This window comes from Eptesicus fuscus, chromosome 16, assembly GCF_027574615.1.
Source record: "Eptesicus fuscus isolate TK198812 chromosome 16, DD_ASM_mEF_20220401, whole genome shotgun sequence".
NCBI lineage: Eukaryota > Metazoa > Chordata > Mammalia > Chiroptera > Vespertilionidae > Eptesicus > Eptesicus fuscus.
This window is the reverse complement of record NC_072488.1, coordinates 43,150,420-43,169,004: the sequence shown is the minus strand read 5'-3', so window position 1 is coordinate 43,169,004 and position 18,585 is coordinate 43,150,420. Positions and strand designations below refer to the sequence as shown.

The following is an 18,585-nucleotide window of genomic DNA, read 5'->3' as shown; positions in this document are numbered from 1 at the left end:
TTATTAATGTTTAAACTTTCTCCAATTGTCCTGAACGCCTGGTTGCCTCTGGAGCAAACGGGGAGCCAGCTGCAGGGCCCCGCCCGCCATCCACCTTGCTCACTCAGCCCTCTCCTCGGCCCTGTTCCAATTTCCTATTAACACCCAAGTCACCCGACTCAACCCGCCCAGCCCTGGTAGAACTCTTCGAAAGGTTGGCAGGACCTGGGAAGATACTGACCCCAACCTGCAAACTCCCTAAAGTTGGCACATAAGACTGGGGTGGGACTTAAATGGTGGCATTAAGTGACACACTAAAAATGTGTGGCCCGAGAACCAAGCAGGGGCAGAGTCCACTCCCACCTGACATGTCATTTTTCCACATCCCCACGCCTTTCCGCCACAGTGTCTGCTCTGAGCTTATGGAGTGAATGAAAGTGGGCTCTTGCTTCCCCACAAGTCAGAGAAACAGATGCTAACAAATACGGGAACAGGATGCAGACGGCGCCTTGGGGCCTGAGCTAGTCCATCAGACCTACGGGGGTTTTGGAAGCTGGACATTGAGAGGTGCAACACCTTTTGGGGGGGAGTCAGGAAGGGCACCGGGGTGCACAGGCATGGGCAAAGGTGAGAGGTGTGACCCCGTAGGGAAATGAGAGACAGGCAGGGCAGATGAGAGAGGACACACGGCTCTGTGTGAGCTGCAGGCAATAATACAAACGAAGCCACTTTAAACCGGAGCCGGAGCTGCCATGCCAACAGCCGTGCATATTTTAGAATACCTCAACCCCTGGAATCTGAAAGCAGGGCAAACTGAACTTTGGCTGGGCCTAAGCAACCTTGTGCCCCAACACACTGCTCACAAACGTAACAAGAAAGCAGCTGTTGTGACTACTGGGCTGATAACTGCTGAACTGCCCATGGACAGCACTGTTTGGAGTCTGCCTCCTATGCTATGCCATCGGCACCAACAGAAACGCCTCCCTCCTATTGATGTCATTCTCCCCTTGCTTTTCTCACAAACGCCCCGCATGCCTTTGTCTCCTGATCAGAACATTATTTGGGCTCCCGCCTAAATCGGAGCTTCCCAGCTATTCTTATTGATCTCAAATAAACGTTCGTTTGCCTCTCACTTGGAAAGGCCCTTTTTAAGTTAATAATACCCACACCAGGGGCCCCACCCAACTCAGTGCTCCCAGCCAGGCGGCAGCGCTGAGCCAGCCCAATAGGGACACTCCCGCAGAGACTGTGTGGGCCAATGCTGACCATGGACATGAAGAAAGTTTGACTGGGCAGGACCTGGTCCGCCGGGTTATGGATTTTCAACTTCACTGTACATACAGGGCTACGTTTTAGGGTAATTATTCTGGTGACTTTCTCTGGGGAGAAGCTGAACATGAGCTGTGGGGCTGAGAGAAGGGATGGGCCTCAAGACATGTTTGAAGTCAGGGCCAGGGGAGGCATCTTTGGTGTAGCGAGGGTTGAAAAGGGGGAAGAACTGACGCAGGCCCACGTTTTCTGCCTTCCATGGCGGTACCTGGTGAGGATGGAGGCTCCCAAAAGTGGGCAGGATGAGGCAGAAGATGACTCTTTGAAAGGGCCCAAGAGGCAGTAGATAGAAATGTGCAGAAAGAGCCCTGGAGGCCTGGGGTTGAAGGGAGGGTCAGAGTTAAACAGAGCTTCTCCTGTGGAGAAGGGACATCTAAAGGCTGGGCATGGCCAAGGAGAGCCTGTAGGCTAGGCAAATGCTGGGGGACTCCATCCTATGTGAGGTGGGATGGAGCAGCAATCAACAGGGACTAGAGCAACAACCCTGCCTCTGGGCAGGAAGGTGGGCTGCAAGGCAGAGAGGAACGTCAGAGTGATCCAAGGGCCCCCTCCGAAGTGGCCTTTCTCTGCCCAACTCCCACCACAAATTTTTAAAAATAATCATTATGTCTTTATTACATATTTTTCATATATTTTATTAATTTTTTACAGAGAGGAAGGGAGAGGGATAGAGAGTTAGAAACATCAATCAGCTGCCTCCTGCACAGTCCCCACTGGGGATGTGCCCACAACCAAGGTACATGCCCTTGACCAGAATCGAACCTGGGACCCTTCAGTCCTCAGGCCTACGCTCTATCCACTGAGCCAAACCAGTCAGGGCTTTATTACATATTTTTTAGTTTCCCTATCTTTACACCTTCACATACAGTTTTTATGCAATTGCTTCATTTCTCTCCAAATAGTCTCGTATGCACCCACTATCCATCAGTCTGCTCCGTGTCCATCCACAAACATGTGTCCATCTCAGAGACCCAAACGCACCCATCCACATGCGTGCGCTGCTGCCCAGAAAGCCAGGCCTACGCGAGTGTCGCCCCTCAAGTCCCACGACCAGCCTCACCTGTGCGCACGAGCCTCTGTTGGGCGTGGCCAAGGGCAGCACGTCCGCACCTCACTCTGTCCCGTGCTCTGCCCTCCCTGAGCATCCTCGCGCTTCTTTGCTCCTTACCATTCTCCCTGCGAAGCTGACCTCCATGAAGGGATCCACCAAGTTCTTCTTGTTGCTGTCAAAGCCAAAGAGCTGCTTCACGTTGTCCATCACGGCGTCGTCCACTAGAGAGAAGGACACGCTGGTCACTCACTGCCCACCTGCTGCCCCGCCTCCAAAACCCCGACCTTCGGCCTGCCAGTCTCCAGGCGCTCTCGGCAAAGAGAGAGAAGCTGAGGATCCCACTCAGCCCAGGGACTCCAGGAGTGAGGGCGCCCAGGAGGGAGGATCCCCCGAAATACTTCCTCACCCAGCCCCCCACACACCCACAGCTTGTTCACTAACACCACCACCCCACCCCTCAGCATCTTTCAGAACAGGTCCACCAATTGATGGGTTAGAAATCTACATCAGTGAGGGCAGTAAACTTCCGGAAAAGGACTGGAAGTTGTTATAATAATATCTCATTATTGGCATCCGTTTGACATTTTTCTTTACATCCATTAGCTCAGTGATTTACCTAAGGTTAACCAACAAGTCAATTCTGGGGTTTTTATGAATTTGTAATCTATGTTGCTCCAAATCAATATTTTACTAAATTAGCCATGTTTACATATTTATGTACAGAGACAGAGAGAGAGAGATGTGTATTTGTGAATGTAAGCATATGGATGTGTTATCTATAATGTATATGAATGAGAGAGGAGATTGACAGTTAAAGATCATAGTCTTGCTAATGTCTACATGACTACAACAGATAACAATTAACAAATATCTATATTATATATACCCACATATTTTGTTTTATTTATATTTAAACAACATTGCAGAGAATTAAACATAGAGCACCTTCACCTTCAGCAAAGCAAACATTTCCATTTCCCCAACCCTCTTTGGAATCTCACCAGCTTCCCTCTGCATAGGTTAACCAGTAAGTGCAGAATGTTTTTAAGCACATATTTTTTGTTATTGTTGTTAATCCTCACTGGAGGATATGTTTTCCATTGATTTTAGGGAGAGTAGAAGGGAAGGGGGAGGAGAAAGAGACACATCGATGTGAGAGAGCTACCCACACTCACCCAACTGGGGCAGGGAACCTACAACCCACGTACGTGCCCTTGACCAGAATCGAATCCAAGACCCTTCGGTTTGCAGGCTGATGCTCTAACCACTTAGCACATCAGCCAGGGCTAAGCATATATTTTAACAACCATTTAAAACCCATTACATATTTAAATACTTTCCCCATGATTTTGGTTCAAATAAACCGGTACAGAAGGAACCCATTACATTTATTGCTGTCATTAGTCAAAGCAGAAACCCTCAATTAGCTTTATGCAAAACTTGTAAACAGAGACCCAAGTAGCAAAGGTTCTCACTGGCTTATGAACCACAAATGGCTTATGCCACCAACGCACGCTCAAAGCAGCGGCTCACAGCCCACAGAACAGTTGAACCACTTGGGGAGCCTTTAAAAATTACCAGTGAGGCCCTGGCCGGTGCGTTCAGCGGTTAGAGCATCACCCCCGCACACCAAAGTTGTCACAGGTTAAATGCCCAGTCAAGGGCAGGTAGCTGGGTGCAGATTTAATCCCCCACCCCTGGGGCACATGTGGGAGGCAACCAATCAATGTGTGTCTCTCATATTCATGTTTCTCTTTCTCTCTCTCTCCCTCCCTCACCTTTCCTTCCTTCCACTCTCTCTAAAATCAATGGAAAAATATCCTCAGGTGAGAACTAACATACATACATACATACATACATACATACATATATACATACATACATAAATAAATAAGATGAAAATTAAAAACTACCAATGTTTGCACCCTACCCCAAACCAAATCAATCAAAGGTGTGGCCCAGGCATTCCTACGTTAAAGCTCCCTGGTGACCCTAGCACCCACAGCTCTAGAATATTCAGTATACGTACAGTACATCCTCACTTAAGGTTATCAATAGGTCTGTGCCTTTAAGCGAACCAATATATAATGAAACCAATTTTACCATAAACTAATTGATATAAACAAGAGTTAAATTCGTATGGCATCGCATCAGCACTGTAACAAAAGATGCTGAACAAAATGACGTTCGAGGACCTGCTGTAATTCCCCCGCCATTTACTGAGCACACGGGATGGGGCCAATACAGGGCTAGCCACGGTGAGAAACCAGGCAGTGGCCACCCTGGCCTTCCTGGGAGGAGGAGGACATGGCCACATAAGGTGACCCACTGCTTCAGTGCCGGAGACCAAGCAGTTTCCCGGGACCTGGGACCTTCTGGGCTAAACCAGGACAGTCAGAGGCAAACTGGGTGCTCATCCTTCATCCACGGAGACACTGAGCTCTCCCAACACATCAGTGTCTGCCTCCCCACTCCAAGGTCTGCCAACGTGCAGGCTGGGCTTCCTCAAAGAGGAAAAAAAATCAATGAGATCCAGCCCTGAGCACAGAACAGAGAGTCCGATGGTACTGACTCCCTGGTGAGAACCAAGAAAATGGGTCCACAGAAGCTAATCAGCCAAACCAGGCCGAGGGGGTGCGGAAATGGAGCCCACGGCAGCTGTTCATCTCAAGATGTCTTGCATCTCTGTGACTCCACCAGCATTTCTATTTCTTTTCATTCATTACTAGAGACCCGGTGCACGAAATTTGTGCATGGGGGTGGGGGGGTTCCCTCAGCCCAGCCTGCACCCTCTTCAATCTGGGACATCCCTCTCACAATCTGGGACTGCTGGCTCTTACCTGCTCACCTGTCTGCCTGCCTGATCACCCCCAACATCCCCCCCTGCCAGCCTGGTCGCCTCTAATTGCCCACACCTGCCGGCCTGGTCTCCCCCAACTGCCCCCCTGCCAGCCTGGTCACCCCCAACTGCCCCCACCCACTGGCCTGGTCACCCCCTACTGCCCCCCTGCCAGCCTGGTCGCCCCATGCTGCCTGCTGTCCAGTCAATTGGTCGTCCCTCACTAACCCTCCTGCTGGCCTGATTGCCCCACGCAGCCTGCTGTTCAGTTGTTTGGTCGTTCCTTACTAACCCCCCCTGCCAGCCTTGTCACCCCACGCAGCTTGCTGTTCGGTCGTTACCGTTACTGTGACAGCATCCTGGACAATTTGCATATTCCTCTATTATTAGTATAGATGATTGCTTTTCTGTTAAGAACAATAAACACCCTCAGGAAACCTAGAGAGGGGTTGAGGCTTCCCCAGAGGACAGCGCGGAGGGCTGGGCACTGATCTAGCAGATTCCGGGAGTGAGGACACCAGGCCAACGGGAGGCAGGGCGAGAGCAGAGGGGCAGCCCCTCCATCCATTCCCTCCAGGGAGCTGATGCGGCCCAGCAGGGTCCCCATGCGGCCCGGCCTTCAGTCCCAGGGAAGGCCCACACTCACTCTGCGGTAAGTCCTCAGCCCTGAAGATCTTCAGGCAGAAGTGCGCCCCTCGGAGGGCCACGCCGGTCGGCCTGAGCAGGTTGCCTTCGATGTCCTCCTTGTCTTCCGAGGGGTCCTTTCTCTCCAGCTACAAAGCAAACCAAATGTGATTCCCGACTCAACGGCGTTTTCCCTTCCTCTACCAACACCGCCGAAAGGGCGCGTTCTGAAGAGAGGCAGGTTGCACCGGCCGCTCACCGGCGTGGACCCCAAGCCGGTTCCTCACCTGGGACTCGCCTCCTCCTCTGGGCCGTGGAGACAATGACAAGGAAAGAGACCAGGAAGAGAAGGTGGGACCAGGGGGCAGAGGACACGGCACAGGGCCAAGCAGGAGGGAGAGCGGGGAATGGCAGGGGACAGTGAAGATGGAGACGAGCGAAGATGGAGGGAGCGGGAGCAGAGGGAGGATCAGCAGCCAGGGGTCCCACACGGTGGGGCTCCCATGCTGTGGGGCAGTCACACTGTGGGGCTCCCACGCTGTGGGGCTCTCACGCTGTGGGGCCCTCACACTGTGGGGCTCCCAAACTGTGGGGCTCTCACACTGTGGGGCTCTCACGCTGTGGGGCCCTCACGCTGTGGGGCCCTCACGCTGTGGGGCTCTCACGCTGTGGGGCTCTCACGCTGTGGGGCTCTCACACTGTGGGGCCCTCACGCTGTGGGGCCCTCACGCTGTGGGGCTCTCACGCTGTGGGGCCCTCACACTGTGGGGCTCCCAAACTGTGGGGCTCTCACACTGTGGGGCTCTCACGCTGTGGGGCTCTCACACTGTGGGGCTCTCACGCTGTGGGGCTCTCACGCTGTGGGGCCCTCACACTGTGGGGCTCTCACACTGTGGGGCAGTCATGCTGTGGGGCTCTCACACTGTGGGGCTCTCACGCTGTGGGGCTCTCACACTGTGCCGTTCTCACACTGTGGGGCTCCCACGCTGTGGGGCTCTCACGCTGTGGGGCTGTCACACTGTGGGGCTCCCACGCTGTGGGGCTCTCACACTGTGGGGCTCCCACGCTGTGGGGCTCTCACGCTGTGGGGCTCTCACACTGTGGGGCTCTGACTCTCCGAGGGAGGCTGAGGGTGGAGCTCAGGAGAGAGACAAGTTTAGAAACAGCCACTGTGGGGAATGAGATAAGGAACACACTGCACCCGTGGCAGCGCCCATGGCAACCAGCACCTCCGGGTGACTTCTGTCACCAAAACTGACCACGGAGTGGACAGTGTGTGGTAGGGACAGCGGGGGACGGGGTATGTGGGAGACCCAGGGGTTAGTAAGCACATAGTGAGAATTAGGATCATGGGGAGAGGCAAGAGTGTGGCAAGGGGGAGCTGATGGACTGGGAAACTGAGAGGGATGGGGGACTGTCACCCCATGAGGAAGAGCTGTCACTCAGCAGGTGAGGAAGGAGAGAGGCGGAAAGAGACTGGTGGGGAGAGGGACCCCCGAGCTCCGATCTTAGAAGAAGATCAGATGTTGACGGCTCTTCCGTGAGGACACGTCACACTTCGTGGCAAAGACAGGAATCCACACACAAGGACCCTCGGAGGCCAGCTCTGCAGGGTAGGTCACAGCCCAGAGGACCGAGAGAGGGGGAAACGCCAGGGACGCAGCCGCTGCGGGAGGAGGCAGTGCTGGGCTGGGCAAGGCTGCTGGGCCCGAGTGCACTGCGGTGAGGACCAGAGGCAGCTGCTCTCCAACCCGAGGCCTGAGGAGAGCTGGAGCCGAAAGCAGGGGCCTCCTTCTGAGCTGGTTCTAAGAGGAGTGACTTCCTCAGGGAAGACCAAGGTTCCAGATAACAGGAAGAGGAGGAAGCGTTGTTTTACAAAAGGATAATAGATTCGGAGATGCCACGTAGAAGGAGCAAGAAGCACAAAGGTGGAGAGACGGGCTACAGAGGGACAGGGCTGGAGTGCCCGGGGTGAGAGAGCAGGGCCAGGTGCCCAGGGGTGGGGCTTGTCTACCTGAGCTCCATGGGCCCTCGGCACAGCACCCTGCATTCTCCCTCCCCTAAACTTTCCACTGTGGATTCTTGAGCTCTGTCATCAGCCAGCTCCTCCTCCTTGACATCCTCATGGGACCTGCCCTCGGCCTCCTCAATTATACGGCCTCCTCAATTATACGAGGCTTCCTCTGGGAAACCCCACCTCCCACCACCCCTCCCCTGGGGATCGCTTCCCCCCTCCTGACTCTCCCACTCCTCCTGGCCAGCACAGGCTGCAAAGAGAGGGCCATCCCCGGCAGCTGCCCACCCCACCCCTCCATCTCTCCTTCCTGGAAGTCCGCACCACCCACATGCACCTCTCTCTCCCACCGTTCTCCCTGCTGTCACAGGTCCTGTGCTCGCCTTGCCTGGATGAGGGCAGCGCCTGCCTCACCGTTTGCCTATCTGGCTTCCAATTCTCCCACCGGGGAATCCCAGCCATGTGGACAAGTCCTTCACCAGCACAGTTCCTTGTCCTCCACCAACAGCGTCTTCATCTCCCGTCCCCTTCAGCTGCTAGAGGCCTGGCCCCGTCTCCAACTTCCAACCACGCAGAACCATTCCTCCAGCAAACCCTAGGCCACTGACGCACCCCACCCCCCCTCAGAAGACAGCTTGCAAGCTATCCGCCTCCTCCAACCCCACTCACAGAGCGAGACGCCAGCACACAGCGTGGCACACAGCAGGCGCTCAGTAAGTGTGCATTCCGTATTCTCTGTCCCCTGCATCAGCTCTAGGCCCTGTCCTCCTGCATCTCCCTGCCCCGATGCCCTGGCCACCTCGGCCCTGTGCCTCCTCCAGGCCTGCCTAAGCCACACCTGACACCTCCACCATCCACCTCCCTGTCTGCTTCTGGGCCACTGAGCCTTATGAGGCTGTGCCACCAAGTCCCCAACACAGAGTGGGGCCGGAGAACCTCCCGTTTGTCTCTAACGAGCACCTCATTCCTCTCCCACAACTACTACTCCAAACCTTTTCTCCTCTCTCCAGACACAATGATGCTGCTATCTCCCCAACTCTAAACCCTTTCTCCTTCTACCACCTCCAACATATAACTGTTCTTCCTGAAATGACCTCACATCTGCAAATATATATATATATACACATATATACACAAAAGACAGATGATTGCCAGAGACGGGGGAGGAGGGAAGAGTGGAGGAAATGGGAAGATGGTCAAGAGGTACAAACTTCCAGGGGTCAGTCATGGGGACATAAGATTCAGCATGGTGACTATAATTAATAATGTAAAATTGCATACCAGAAAGTTACTAAGAGACTAGATCTTAAGAGTTATCACCACAAGAAAAAAGATTTTTTTGTAACTATGTGAGGTGACAGATGTAACTAGACTTTTTGTGGTGATCATTTCACAGTATATACAAATACCGAATCAGTATAACATATAACGTGAAACTAGCATGTCACATGTCAATGAGACCTCAATAAAAAAGCATTAAGAGAAGAAAATATGAATGTATATCCTTCTGAGAGGATTTGCAAAGAGATATTAATAACAGTTCTGAGTGATAGAATTGTGATTCATTTTTTACTTATACTTTTCCACATAGTCTACATTTCTCATAATTACTGTGTGTTCCTTTAAAGCGGAAAGATGGAAGCCGTTTGTTTGTTTGTTGGTCCTCCGCTCCCAGGTAAGGTGCTGTGAGGAGGACCAGGGACAGGTACTCACAGGCGCCTCGTTCCCAGGCCCCAGCACACACAGGCTTGCTTTCAGGTAGCCTCTGGCCCCAGCGGAGAAATCATCAGGGTCTGAGAGCAGCAGCCACTTCCTGAGATAGGCATGTCCTGCGCGAGACAACGCCCATTGGTGATCTCAGAATTGGGAGGAGCCAGGTCTGCACCCACATCGGGAGCCGAGGGCGGACTACACGTGGATGAGGTGAAGGACCCGTCCACTGGCCATGGGGGCAGGACTCAAACTGTAGAATAAAAGGTGCTTGGAGTGTGCAAGTAGGTTTGAGTCAGAAATGTCCATAGGAACCCCAAAGCCAGACTCGGGGCCATTTACCTCTCCCCCTCAGGAAGTGACCGGGGCAGAGCAGAAACCTGGCTGTGGGGAAATCCTAGACTTGTCACCCAAATGACCCGACCCACCCCTGTCCAAGGTGACCCCAGCCTCCAGCCGCCTTTGCTTGGGGCCTTCCAAAAGGAGCATCCCTGGATGACCCGCTGAGACCCTCATGAGGGCTGGGTCTCCCTGGGGGGCCTGTTCCACCTGGAAGGTGGAAGCCTGCCCTCCCTCACCTCCAGGACCTAACTCCACCTCTACATTCTAAAACCCCCCAGGAGGAAACTGAACGTCCCAAGTGGGTGTCCCCCAAGCAGCCTCCAGACCAAAATGCAAGGACATGGCCAAGGTGATGAGAAGGTGACTCACGGGGCTCTCTGTAGACGGCACCCACATCTATCTGAAATTAAACAGAGAAAACACACATCAAACTCTCGCCCCTGGAGTGTTACATAAAGTGCGGTGCATCAGATCATCCCATTAAAAACCATGTTTTGAAGGGAGTGCCCTTCTAGTAGCTGGATGGGACACCACCGATTCGCGAATCGCTTAATAAAGCCAGTTAGATCTTCTGAAAACAATCATGTTTTGAAGAATGTATGGAGACATGGGGAGATGTTCTTCCTTTGATAATACACGGGAAGAAAGAAAGCAGAATATTTTGTTGTTGTTGTTGTTAATCCTCACCTGAGGATATCTTTCCCACTGATTTTGAGAGAGAGAGGGAGATACATCAATTGGCTGCCTCCCACAGGTGCCCTAACCCAGACTAGGAATCAAACCCACAACCCGTCCTTGCATGAGCCCATGCTCTAACGACTGATCACACTGGTCAGGTCAAACGTGGAATACATTTTGACTAAAGTTTAGTCAAGTACATATGTGCATAGAAAAGAAAGAGGAAAGGAAATACAGCTGTGACTGTGCTCTTCTGGGTGGCAAATTTGGTGGGTTTTATTTTATTTTTATTCTTTCCTGTATTTTATAACTTTCTATTTTTAAAAAAACCCATAGATTAGGGCAGTGATGGCGAACCTATGACACGCGTGTCAGCACTGACACGCGTAGCCATTTCTGATGACACGCGGCCACTGAGGCGGCCGCATGCCGAGGATGAAACATTTGCTGCTCCTGGGGATGAAACATTTGCGAAATAATGTTTTTTCCTCAAAGTGACACACTACCCGAGTTATGCCCAGTTTTTTGGTGAAGTTTGACACACCAAGCTCAAAAGGTTGCCCATCACTGGATTAGGGTGATGTTGATGGTGGGGGAACGGGGGGCAGGAGCAGGGATATGTGGGAACTCTGGACTGTCCTCTCAACTTTGCCATGAACCTAAACCTGTTCTGAGAAATATTTTTTTTAAATCATGGATTACTTTTATCATTAGAAAAAAACACAGTCTTTTACCTTAACTGTCGGGTTCTCAGAACAAGAAGTGTTTCAAAGATTAGCGACTCCAGATATAATGGAGACCCATTTGTTACAGAACGACAGGCTCGAGCCCAGGCCTTGGCAAACTGCTCCTCCAGGAAGCAAGACTGAGTGTTCTGCCTGGTGGGTTACTGCCCAGAGGGAAGGGGTCACGTTTTATTTGGAGAGCAGGGGAGGTGACAGGAAGCCTGAGCCCTTCCTTTCCATTTGACAAATGCTTGAAGACACGAAAACGAGAAAGTCCGTAAGAATCACATCACAACGGCATTCTGGGAGGTCGCCATGGCTAGCTGCCTGCCCTGTGTGCAGCCTGTGAAAGCAATCCTATGAGCCGAATTGTACATTTCTCAGTCCTCCACAGGGGGAGGGCCTGTTCACTTCCGCCCTGTTTGAGACAAATGAGGGGGGCAGGCTCCCCTGGCTCCCCACTGCCCCACCGAGTCCCTCGCTGCACCCCTGGGTGACGGTGAGCCCGGCACAGAGCACCGGCCTCTCTCTGGCCCTGATGGCCAGACCAGGAGGAGCGCTGCCGAAACTCACATTGCGCGCTGCCTGTCCAGGTGTCAGGACAAACACAAACTAAAGATAAGAAGCTGAACTCCCCTAACAGAAGTAAGGGAAGTCTCTTCCCTCTTTTTGGCAGAAAATTTACCTTAACAACTTGCAAATGTAAGTACTTTCTCTGAAATGGATCATTTTTTATTTTTTTTATATGTTTATTGATTTCAGAGAGGAAGGGAGAGGGAGAGAGAAATAGAAACATCAATGATGAGAGAGAATCATTGATCGGCTGCCTCCCACACACCCCCTACTGGGGATCAGGCCCGCAACTCGGGTATGTGCCGTTGGCTGGAATCGAACCCGGGACCCTTCTGTCCACAGGCCGACACTCTATCCACTGAGCTAAACCAGCCAGGGCGAAGTGGATCTTTTTAGAAACTAAATAAGCCTTCCCTCAGTTTTGTGACCCAGAAGCATCTTCCCCCGGGTTCTCCCCATCTCTGTGGGGAGGGAGGGGCCTAACTTCAGGGCCTGCCTTGCTCCAAGTGGTAAAGCTACCTCCTCTCATGAAAATGTGAGCTTGTTTTCTGTTTCCTCTGGATTAAAGCAACTACCTAACACAGACGGTCACCCCAAGGGCCAGGTCGCGTGAGGACGCACGACGTGTGACCCGTGCTGTCAGGCTCACTCACTGGAGGACGAGTTGCTGTACATCTTGAGAACCTGGAGGGGTTGGGTTCTGACTGCTGGGCGACGTCAAAAGACTTCTGCCCTTACAGTCTCTGGGTGGATTGTCGGGGACGCACCCTGCACTCTGGTTCCATGATTCCTCAGTAACACAGTGCCCTCTCCCTTCTCCCTTTGTGGAGAGGATTTCCGGGCTGGGAGATCCTGTTTTGTTCATTCTATTTCGCCAACACCGACCAAGACAGGATTTCCCAAGTGCCAACCCTGGCACTTTACCCACAGAGCCTCCGCTAACACGGAGAAGCGAGAACTGACCGCTTGCAAAGAAAATAACCCATACCCGGAACTCCCCGATGAGAGCGTCAGTCCTGCGGGAACGGGAGTCCACCACCTGGAGGGAAAGATAAATTAACTCTCATTTACAAGTAAATGTTGCCCAGACAGGGTCCAGCCCCACAGCTCTTCCCCCCAGCCCCCGCCGAACTCTGCTCCAGAGATTGTGCTAAGCCGTGTTTAACCCACACAAGAACCCTGTGAGTAGGTGCTATTATTCTCCCCATTTCACAGATGAAGAAACAGAGGCAAAGAAAGAGAGGTTACAAGACTTGTACAGAATCACACAACTCCTAAACGGCAGCGGCAGGGTGAGAACGCAGTTTGGCCCCAGAGCCCATACTTTTAACCGCTGAACTATATTGCCTTTTAGAGGAAAGGAGAAAAGAGCTGCCGGGGCCCAGAGGAAGAAAATCTTGGCCAGAAACGGGCACATGGACAAACAATCCTATATAATAAAAGCCTAATATGCAAATCGACCAAACGGTGAAATGACAGGTGGAACCACCGGTCACTATGCTGCACACTGACCACCAGGGGGCAGATGCTCAATGCAGGAGCTGCCCCAGCCCGCAGGCCCCAGGCCAGCCAAGGTGGGTGCCAGTGGGGGCCCCCTTCCCCACCCCACCCCCACCCCCGATCACCTCTGCAGCAGCAGTGGCAATGGGGGGGGGGGGGGACCGGCCAGCAAGCAGGGCGGTGGCAGGGGGCGGGGCCGGCTGGCCAAGGCAGTTGCCAGCGGGGGCCCCCTGACTGCCCCACCAGTCGCCCCACAGATGGGCCCTGATCGCTGGCCAGGCCTAGGGACCCTACCCGTGCACGAATTTTGTGCACCGGGCCTCTAGTATAAGATGAAAATCAATGTTCCCGATACAAGAATGATTTCAGGTCCCTGACCCGAGACACCTGGGGTGCTGAGCAGCAGGCTCTCCCCTCTCAGCTGCTGCCTCCATCTGAACTGCGGGAGGCATTTCTGTGACCAGCAGCTTTGAGGTGAGCCTCTGCACAGCACTCATGCCCTGGGCTTCAAGGCTTCTCTGTCACACACGTGCATGTGTGACGGGCATGTGTGTGTACACAGCCCACAGAGGACGCTCCGGTCACTCAAACGTACCGTGATGAAGATGGGCTCATCGAACAGCTCCGCTGGAGAGTCAAACACGTTGAAGAATAGAGTCTGTTGGTTCAGGGCAAAAGGGAGACAAGTGAGTGCCTGCCAATCCCCAGGCCGGGGAGAGAGTCAACCGCCCACCACAGCCCTCGGGCTAGTCCACGCGGAAATCGTGGAGTGAGCTCAGCCCGCACTGAGCTCTGGGACTTGACAGATTCTGGAAAGATCCTCCCCTGACTCCACAGAGGTCGTCATCTCAGGGACAGGGTGTCAGGATGACAGGGATGTGGAGCTGTGGGAGCCCACGGCAAGAATAAGAGCTAAAACCATCTCTCCAGTTCCTCAAATAGCCTGTTCACACCTGGCCCATCTCTCCACCCAAAGTTAGCGCCGTATGTAAACACTGAGTGGCTGGCCGGGCGTCTGCTGTGTGCTCCCTACGCAGAGGGCCCACCAGGGTCCCAGCCCTAATCCCAGAGCCTCCCACCTCATTGAAGAGTGGGCTGTTTCCCTTGTGGATCCGCGTCCGCCTGGTCTGCCCAGCGGCAGTGACCTTGACCACAGGTTTGATGTTCACCCCTGGCAGCTGGCGCCCCTCGATCACCTGGACCCTGATCTGAAAGCCAAGAGGGGGCATGAGCAGGAGGAAAGCAGAAGTGGTCAGAAACACACACATCCCACTCCCACCCCCCAAAAATCAGAAGTCTCAGGGACCCTCCTAACTGCAGGTCTTGGGAAGGGAATTAAAGAGGAGAAATCCCGCAGGCGTGGCTCAGTGGTTGAGCATCAACCTATGAACCAGGAGGTCACGGTTCGATTCCTGGGTTACAGGCTCGATCCCCAGGCAGCTGATCAATGGTCCTCTCTCATCATTGATGTTTTTATCTCTCTTACTGTCTCTTCCTCTCTGAAATTAATAAAAATCTGTATTTTTAAAAGATTAGGAGAGCCTTGTAAAAACAATCCCCACCAAGGTCCCTTGCTCCTATAAATCCCACGTTTCCACACAAGAGCTGCCAGGCTACCCAGGTAAGCTACCGGCATTAATTCCTAGCACCGGGTCAGGCATCCCTCCCCAGGTTCCTGCAGCCGCTGGCACCTCGGGCCCTTTGACGCTGATGTTTTTAAGTGGCTTGAACATCCTGCAATGATAATTTCCTCAGAGACTGAACTCAAATAGTAAGGCTCCTCGTCTCTGCTCTTTATAAGATGCAATGTTGTTCACTGCCGAGAACCAATTCCAGCATGTAATAATTACAAGAGTCTCCGTCAAAAGGTTGATGGGACTTGGGTGGACTCAGCAATGGCTGAGCCACATACGTAATTTACCTGTTGGAAACGGCTAAACGGCACTTCCCCCAAACCTGAATAGGATTGTCTGCTGCCAGACAGCTCAGGGCATTTTATTGCCTCCTGTTGGCCGAACACCTGAACAGCTGTAGGCTATTCCCCAATCTGACAATATCCTTTGATACCCTACCCTTTGAAGTGTATTATCTACACCTTGCCTTAGGACAAAGTGTACTAATAAAAGCAGGGTCCTTGGTCAAGGTAAGAGTCTTTAGTTCCTTCAGCTGAAGATCCTCTGACCCCCAATGCCTTTCAAAATTATCTTTCATCTCCAGACTCCTCTACGTGCAGCCCCTTTCTCCAGAATGCTGAACCCTTTGTAAGGCTGGGACAAGAACCCCGGCAATTCACATTCTGAGAAATAAACTAAGAGTTTCCTCCACTGACTATAAGTAAATGAAGGTTTCAAAAATACGAAATTTTAAAATATTAAAACAATTTTCATGGAAAAAAATAATGTTTACTGTCTAAAAATAATGTTTAATGTCTAATTCCTATTCAGTAGTTATGTATTGATTAACTTTTTTAAATTAGCATTCTATAGAAGAATATATTATTAATTACATTGGAAAGGTAGATGAGTGGTTTTTGTTCTCTTCTTTTTGCTGTCTTTTTCAAATTTTCTACAATATAAATATTAACCTTCTAAGGAGAAAAAAAGGCAATAAGAACATGTCTTGGGAGTAAAAACAATATGTTAGAATTTTGTTTTTCAGGCAAATATAATGCTGATAACTGGCATGTTTGCCTAAATTACCATGATTTAAAACTAAAGCATATTTTTATAATTTGTTGCACTTACTAAAGATTTGTTTCCTATTTTTTAAAAATATATATTTTTTTATTGATTTCAAAGAGGAAGGGAGAGGGAGAGAGAGATAGAAACATCAGTGATGAGAGGGAATCATTGATCGGCTGCCTCCTGCACGTCACCCATTGGAGATCAAGCCCGCAACCCAGGTATGTGCCCTGACCGGGAATCGAACCATGACCTCCCAGTTCATAGGTTGACGCTCAACCACTGAGCCAGGCCGGCCGGGCTGTTTCCTATTTTTAACTTTAATAGTAGTTCTGAAGAGTTAAATATCACTAAGTGCAACTATATCAAAACGGAACATTTTGTAGAAAAGCAAACAGACAAACAAAGGGCCAAAATTAAAAGGCAAATAAAATGGAATGGATTTTTGGATAAAAATATGTCAAAGGGTTAATAGTTTCATTATCTGAAGAGGTTAAACAAATTCAAATTTCACAGACTCCCAGAAAAACCATGGCACGAAGGAAGGGCATGGATGCAGGGAGAGGAAACACAGCCAGACAGCTGCTTAGCTGATGCTCACACGGCATGTCCACGGACCACACCTTGAGCAGCAGGAGCTAGCGAGCCAGGTAAACTGGTTGGTAAACAGATATGCTGGATCTCTACAGTGTATATCCCCCGCCCCCCCCCCCGCCCCCGCTTTTATTGTTTTACGAGCAAAACCAGGGCTGGGCAGAGGCTTATTCTGAGGCCCCATGATGTGACCGCCCGCAACCCAGGTATGTGCCCTGACCGGGAATCGAACCTTCCCGGGCCCCGGAAAACCAGGCTTCCCCCAGGAGCGCTTCTAAGGTCTCCCCTGAGTCAGACAGACAAGCAGGCCCCGGCACTACAGCCCTGGGCCCACTGAAGGAGGAGACCCTGGCCACAGACGGCCCTTACCTGGAAGTCCTGCGGCTTGTCCGACAGCACCTTCCTGGGCGCGGGGGCGCTCCTCCTCCTTTTATTCCCAGGGTGGTACGGGGGAGGGTGGGAAGCTGGCTTCTTGGGAGTGGAAGGAGCCCCCGGGCCTGGGGGGCCGCCCTGGTCCAGGAAGGGCTCTGCCTCATCCCCCGTGAGGCCCTGGTCCTCGGTGTCCTCCTCTCCTCCTGTGTCTGGGAGGAGAGGGTGCTAGTGAGTCCTGGTCCCTCTGGCCCTGCCCTGGGGACCCAGCCAGGGAAAGGGGGATCCACAGGGCACGGCACCAACACTCCCCGCCCACCCCAGCCCCTCTCCTTCCCCCTCGATGAGCCAGGATGGATGAGGAAGGAGAAGAGAAGCTTCCAGCAGCGGCACGTGGGGGGCAGTCAGTCCAGTTAGTCAACAGGAAGGAGAGAGGATGGCCCCCCGCCCCCTGTCCTGCAGAGTGAACCCCTCGGCCACCGCGGCCCACTCTCGTGAGCTGGGACGGCAGCTGTGAGATGGTTACGGGTGACAGGGTGGGATCGGGACAGCCCTGGCTGTGTCTCACCCGTGGGGGCCAGCCACTTCTTTCCAGAGTATCTCGTGTCCACAGTGCTGTCACTGAGCAGGGACCAAGTCTCTGCCCGGCTCTGTGCCCCACCTGGCGCGCGGGCGGGCACAGCCCCGGGAGGGGAGGAGGGAGTGGGTGAGGGAAGCCAGCCTAGCTCCCCTCTCCCACCCAACCCTGCGCTCCCTGCCACCCCGGTCCCACACGAAGCTCAGGAGCAGAGGCCACGTCTGTGGGGACTGTCTCTCTCACCACCTTCCAGGCGGGACCAGGAACTGGGCACCTCTAGGAGCCTCCCCTGAGCAGCGTGAACCTAACTCTGTCAGAGCCACCTCAAATTTGCCCAGCACATCCGGGGCCCTGCAGCTCCCCACCCTCTGTCCTCAGGAGCACCCCTCCTTCCCCCCTCAACCTGCACCCCAGCCGGAGTGATCTCCCATCGCCAAGCTCAGACAGTGCAGGCCTCAACGAGACGGGCCCTGCACTGCCCCCTCTCCAAGAGCCCACACAGGGCTGGGCTCCAGGCCTGGCCTGGGGCACACGGAGACAGAGAGGGGCTCTACACAGAGACGGGCTGCGTCTGCCTCCAGGCCTCTTTACCAGGAGAGAAGCTGTAGACTCTTTTCCCACCTGTGTAGCTTCCTGCCCACCCAGCAGGCCGGGCCACCCAGGCCCCTCACTGGTAAGCCAGCCACCCTGGGCTGGGTCCTCCCTTGACAAGCCCAGCAGAGGCAAGTGGAGCGAGCTGAAGCAACCGTGGGACTCAGGGTCTGCTCTTTTCACAAATGATAAACTACAGGCCCAGAGAGGGAGAGTGGCCAGCCCAACGTCACACAGCTACTGGGTGTCAAAGGTAAGACTGTGACTCATGTCCCCGGACTTCAACCAGAGCTCTTTCAAGGAAATTCCAGCCCTTTTGTCACATGTCATGACCCAGGCCTGCTAGGTCCAGGGGAGGGAAGCACTGGGCTCTGGGGAGTGGGTGGGGCCTCACCTGGGACAAGGCCCC

General features: G+C 53.0%; 1 protein-coding gene across 15 annotated transcripts in view; it reads right to left on the bottom strand.

Moving 5' to 3' along the window:
* The window catches only part of DYSF (dysferlin), a 207,542-nt gene that overhangs the window by 130,393 nt on the left and 58,564 nt on the right, over positions 1-18,585 (bottom strand). For 8 of the 15 annotated variants that reach the window (XM_008147468.3, XM_008147474.3, XM_008147472.3 and 5 more), the window contains exons 6-13: positions 17,009-17,220; positions 14,444-14,572; positions 13,960-14,022; positions 12,853-12,903; positions 10,258-10,288; positions 9,550-9,665; positions 5,845-5,971; positions 2,477-2,580 (exon numbers count right to left, since the gene is read on the bottom strand). In XM_008147468.3, coding sequence (XP_008145690.2) covers positions 2,477-2,580; positions 5,845-5,971; positions 9,550-9,665; positions 10,258-10,288; positions 12,853-12,903; positions 13,960-14,022; positions 14,444-14,572; positions 17,009-17,220 — 833 coding nt within the window. Of the gene's footprint in view, positions 1-2,476; positions 2,581-5,844; positions 5,972-9,549; positions 9,666-10,257; positions 10,289-12,852; positions 12,904-13,959; positions 14,023-14,443; positions 14,573-17,008; positions 17,221-17,576; positions 17,670-18,585 lie in introns of all 15 variants that reach the window. The other 7 variants (XM_054728122.1, XM_008147464.3, XM_008147462.3 and 4 more) reach the window with 1 other exon arrangement.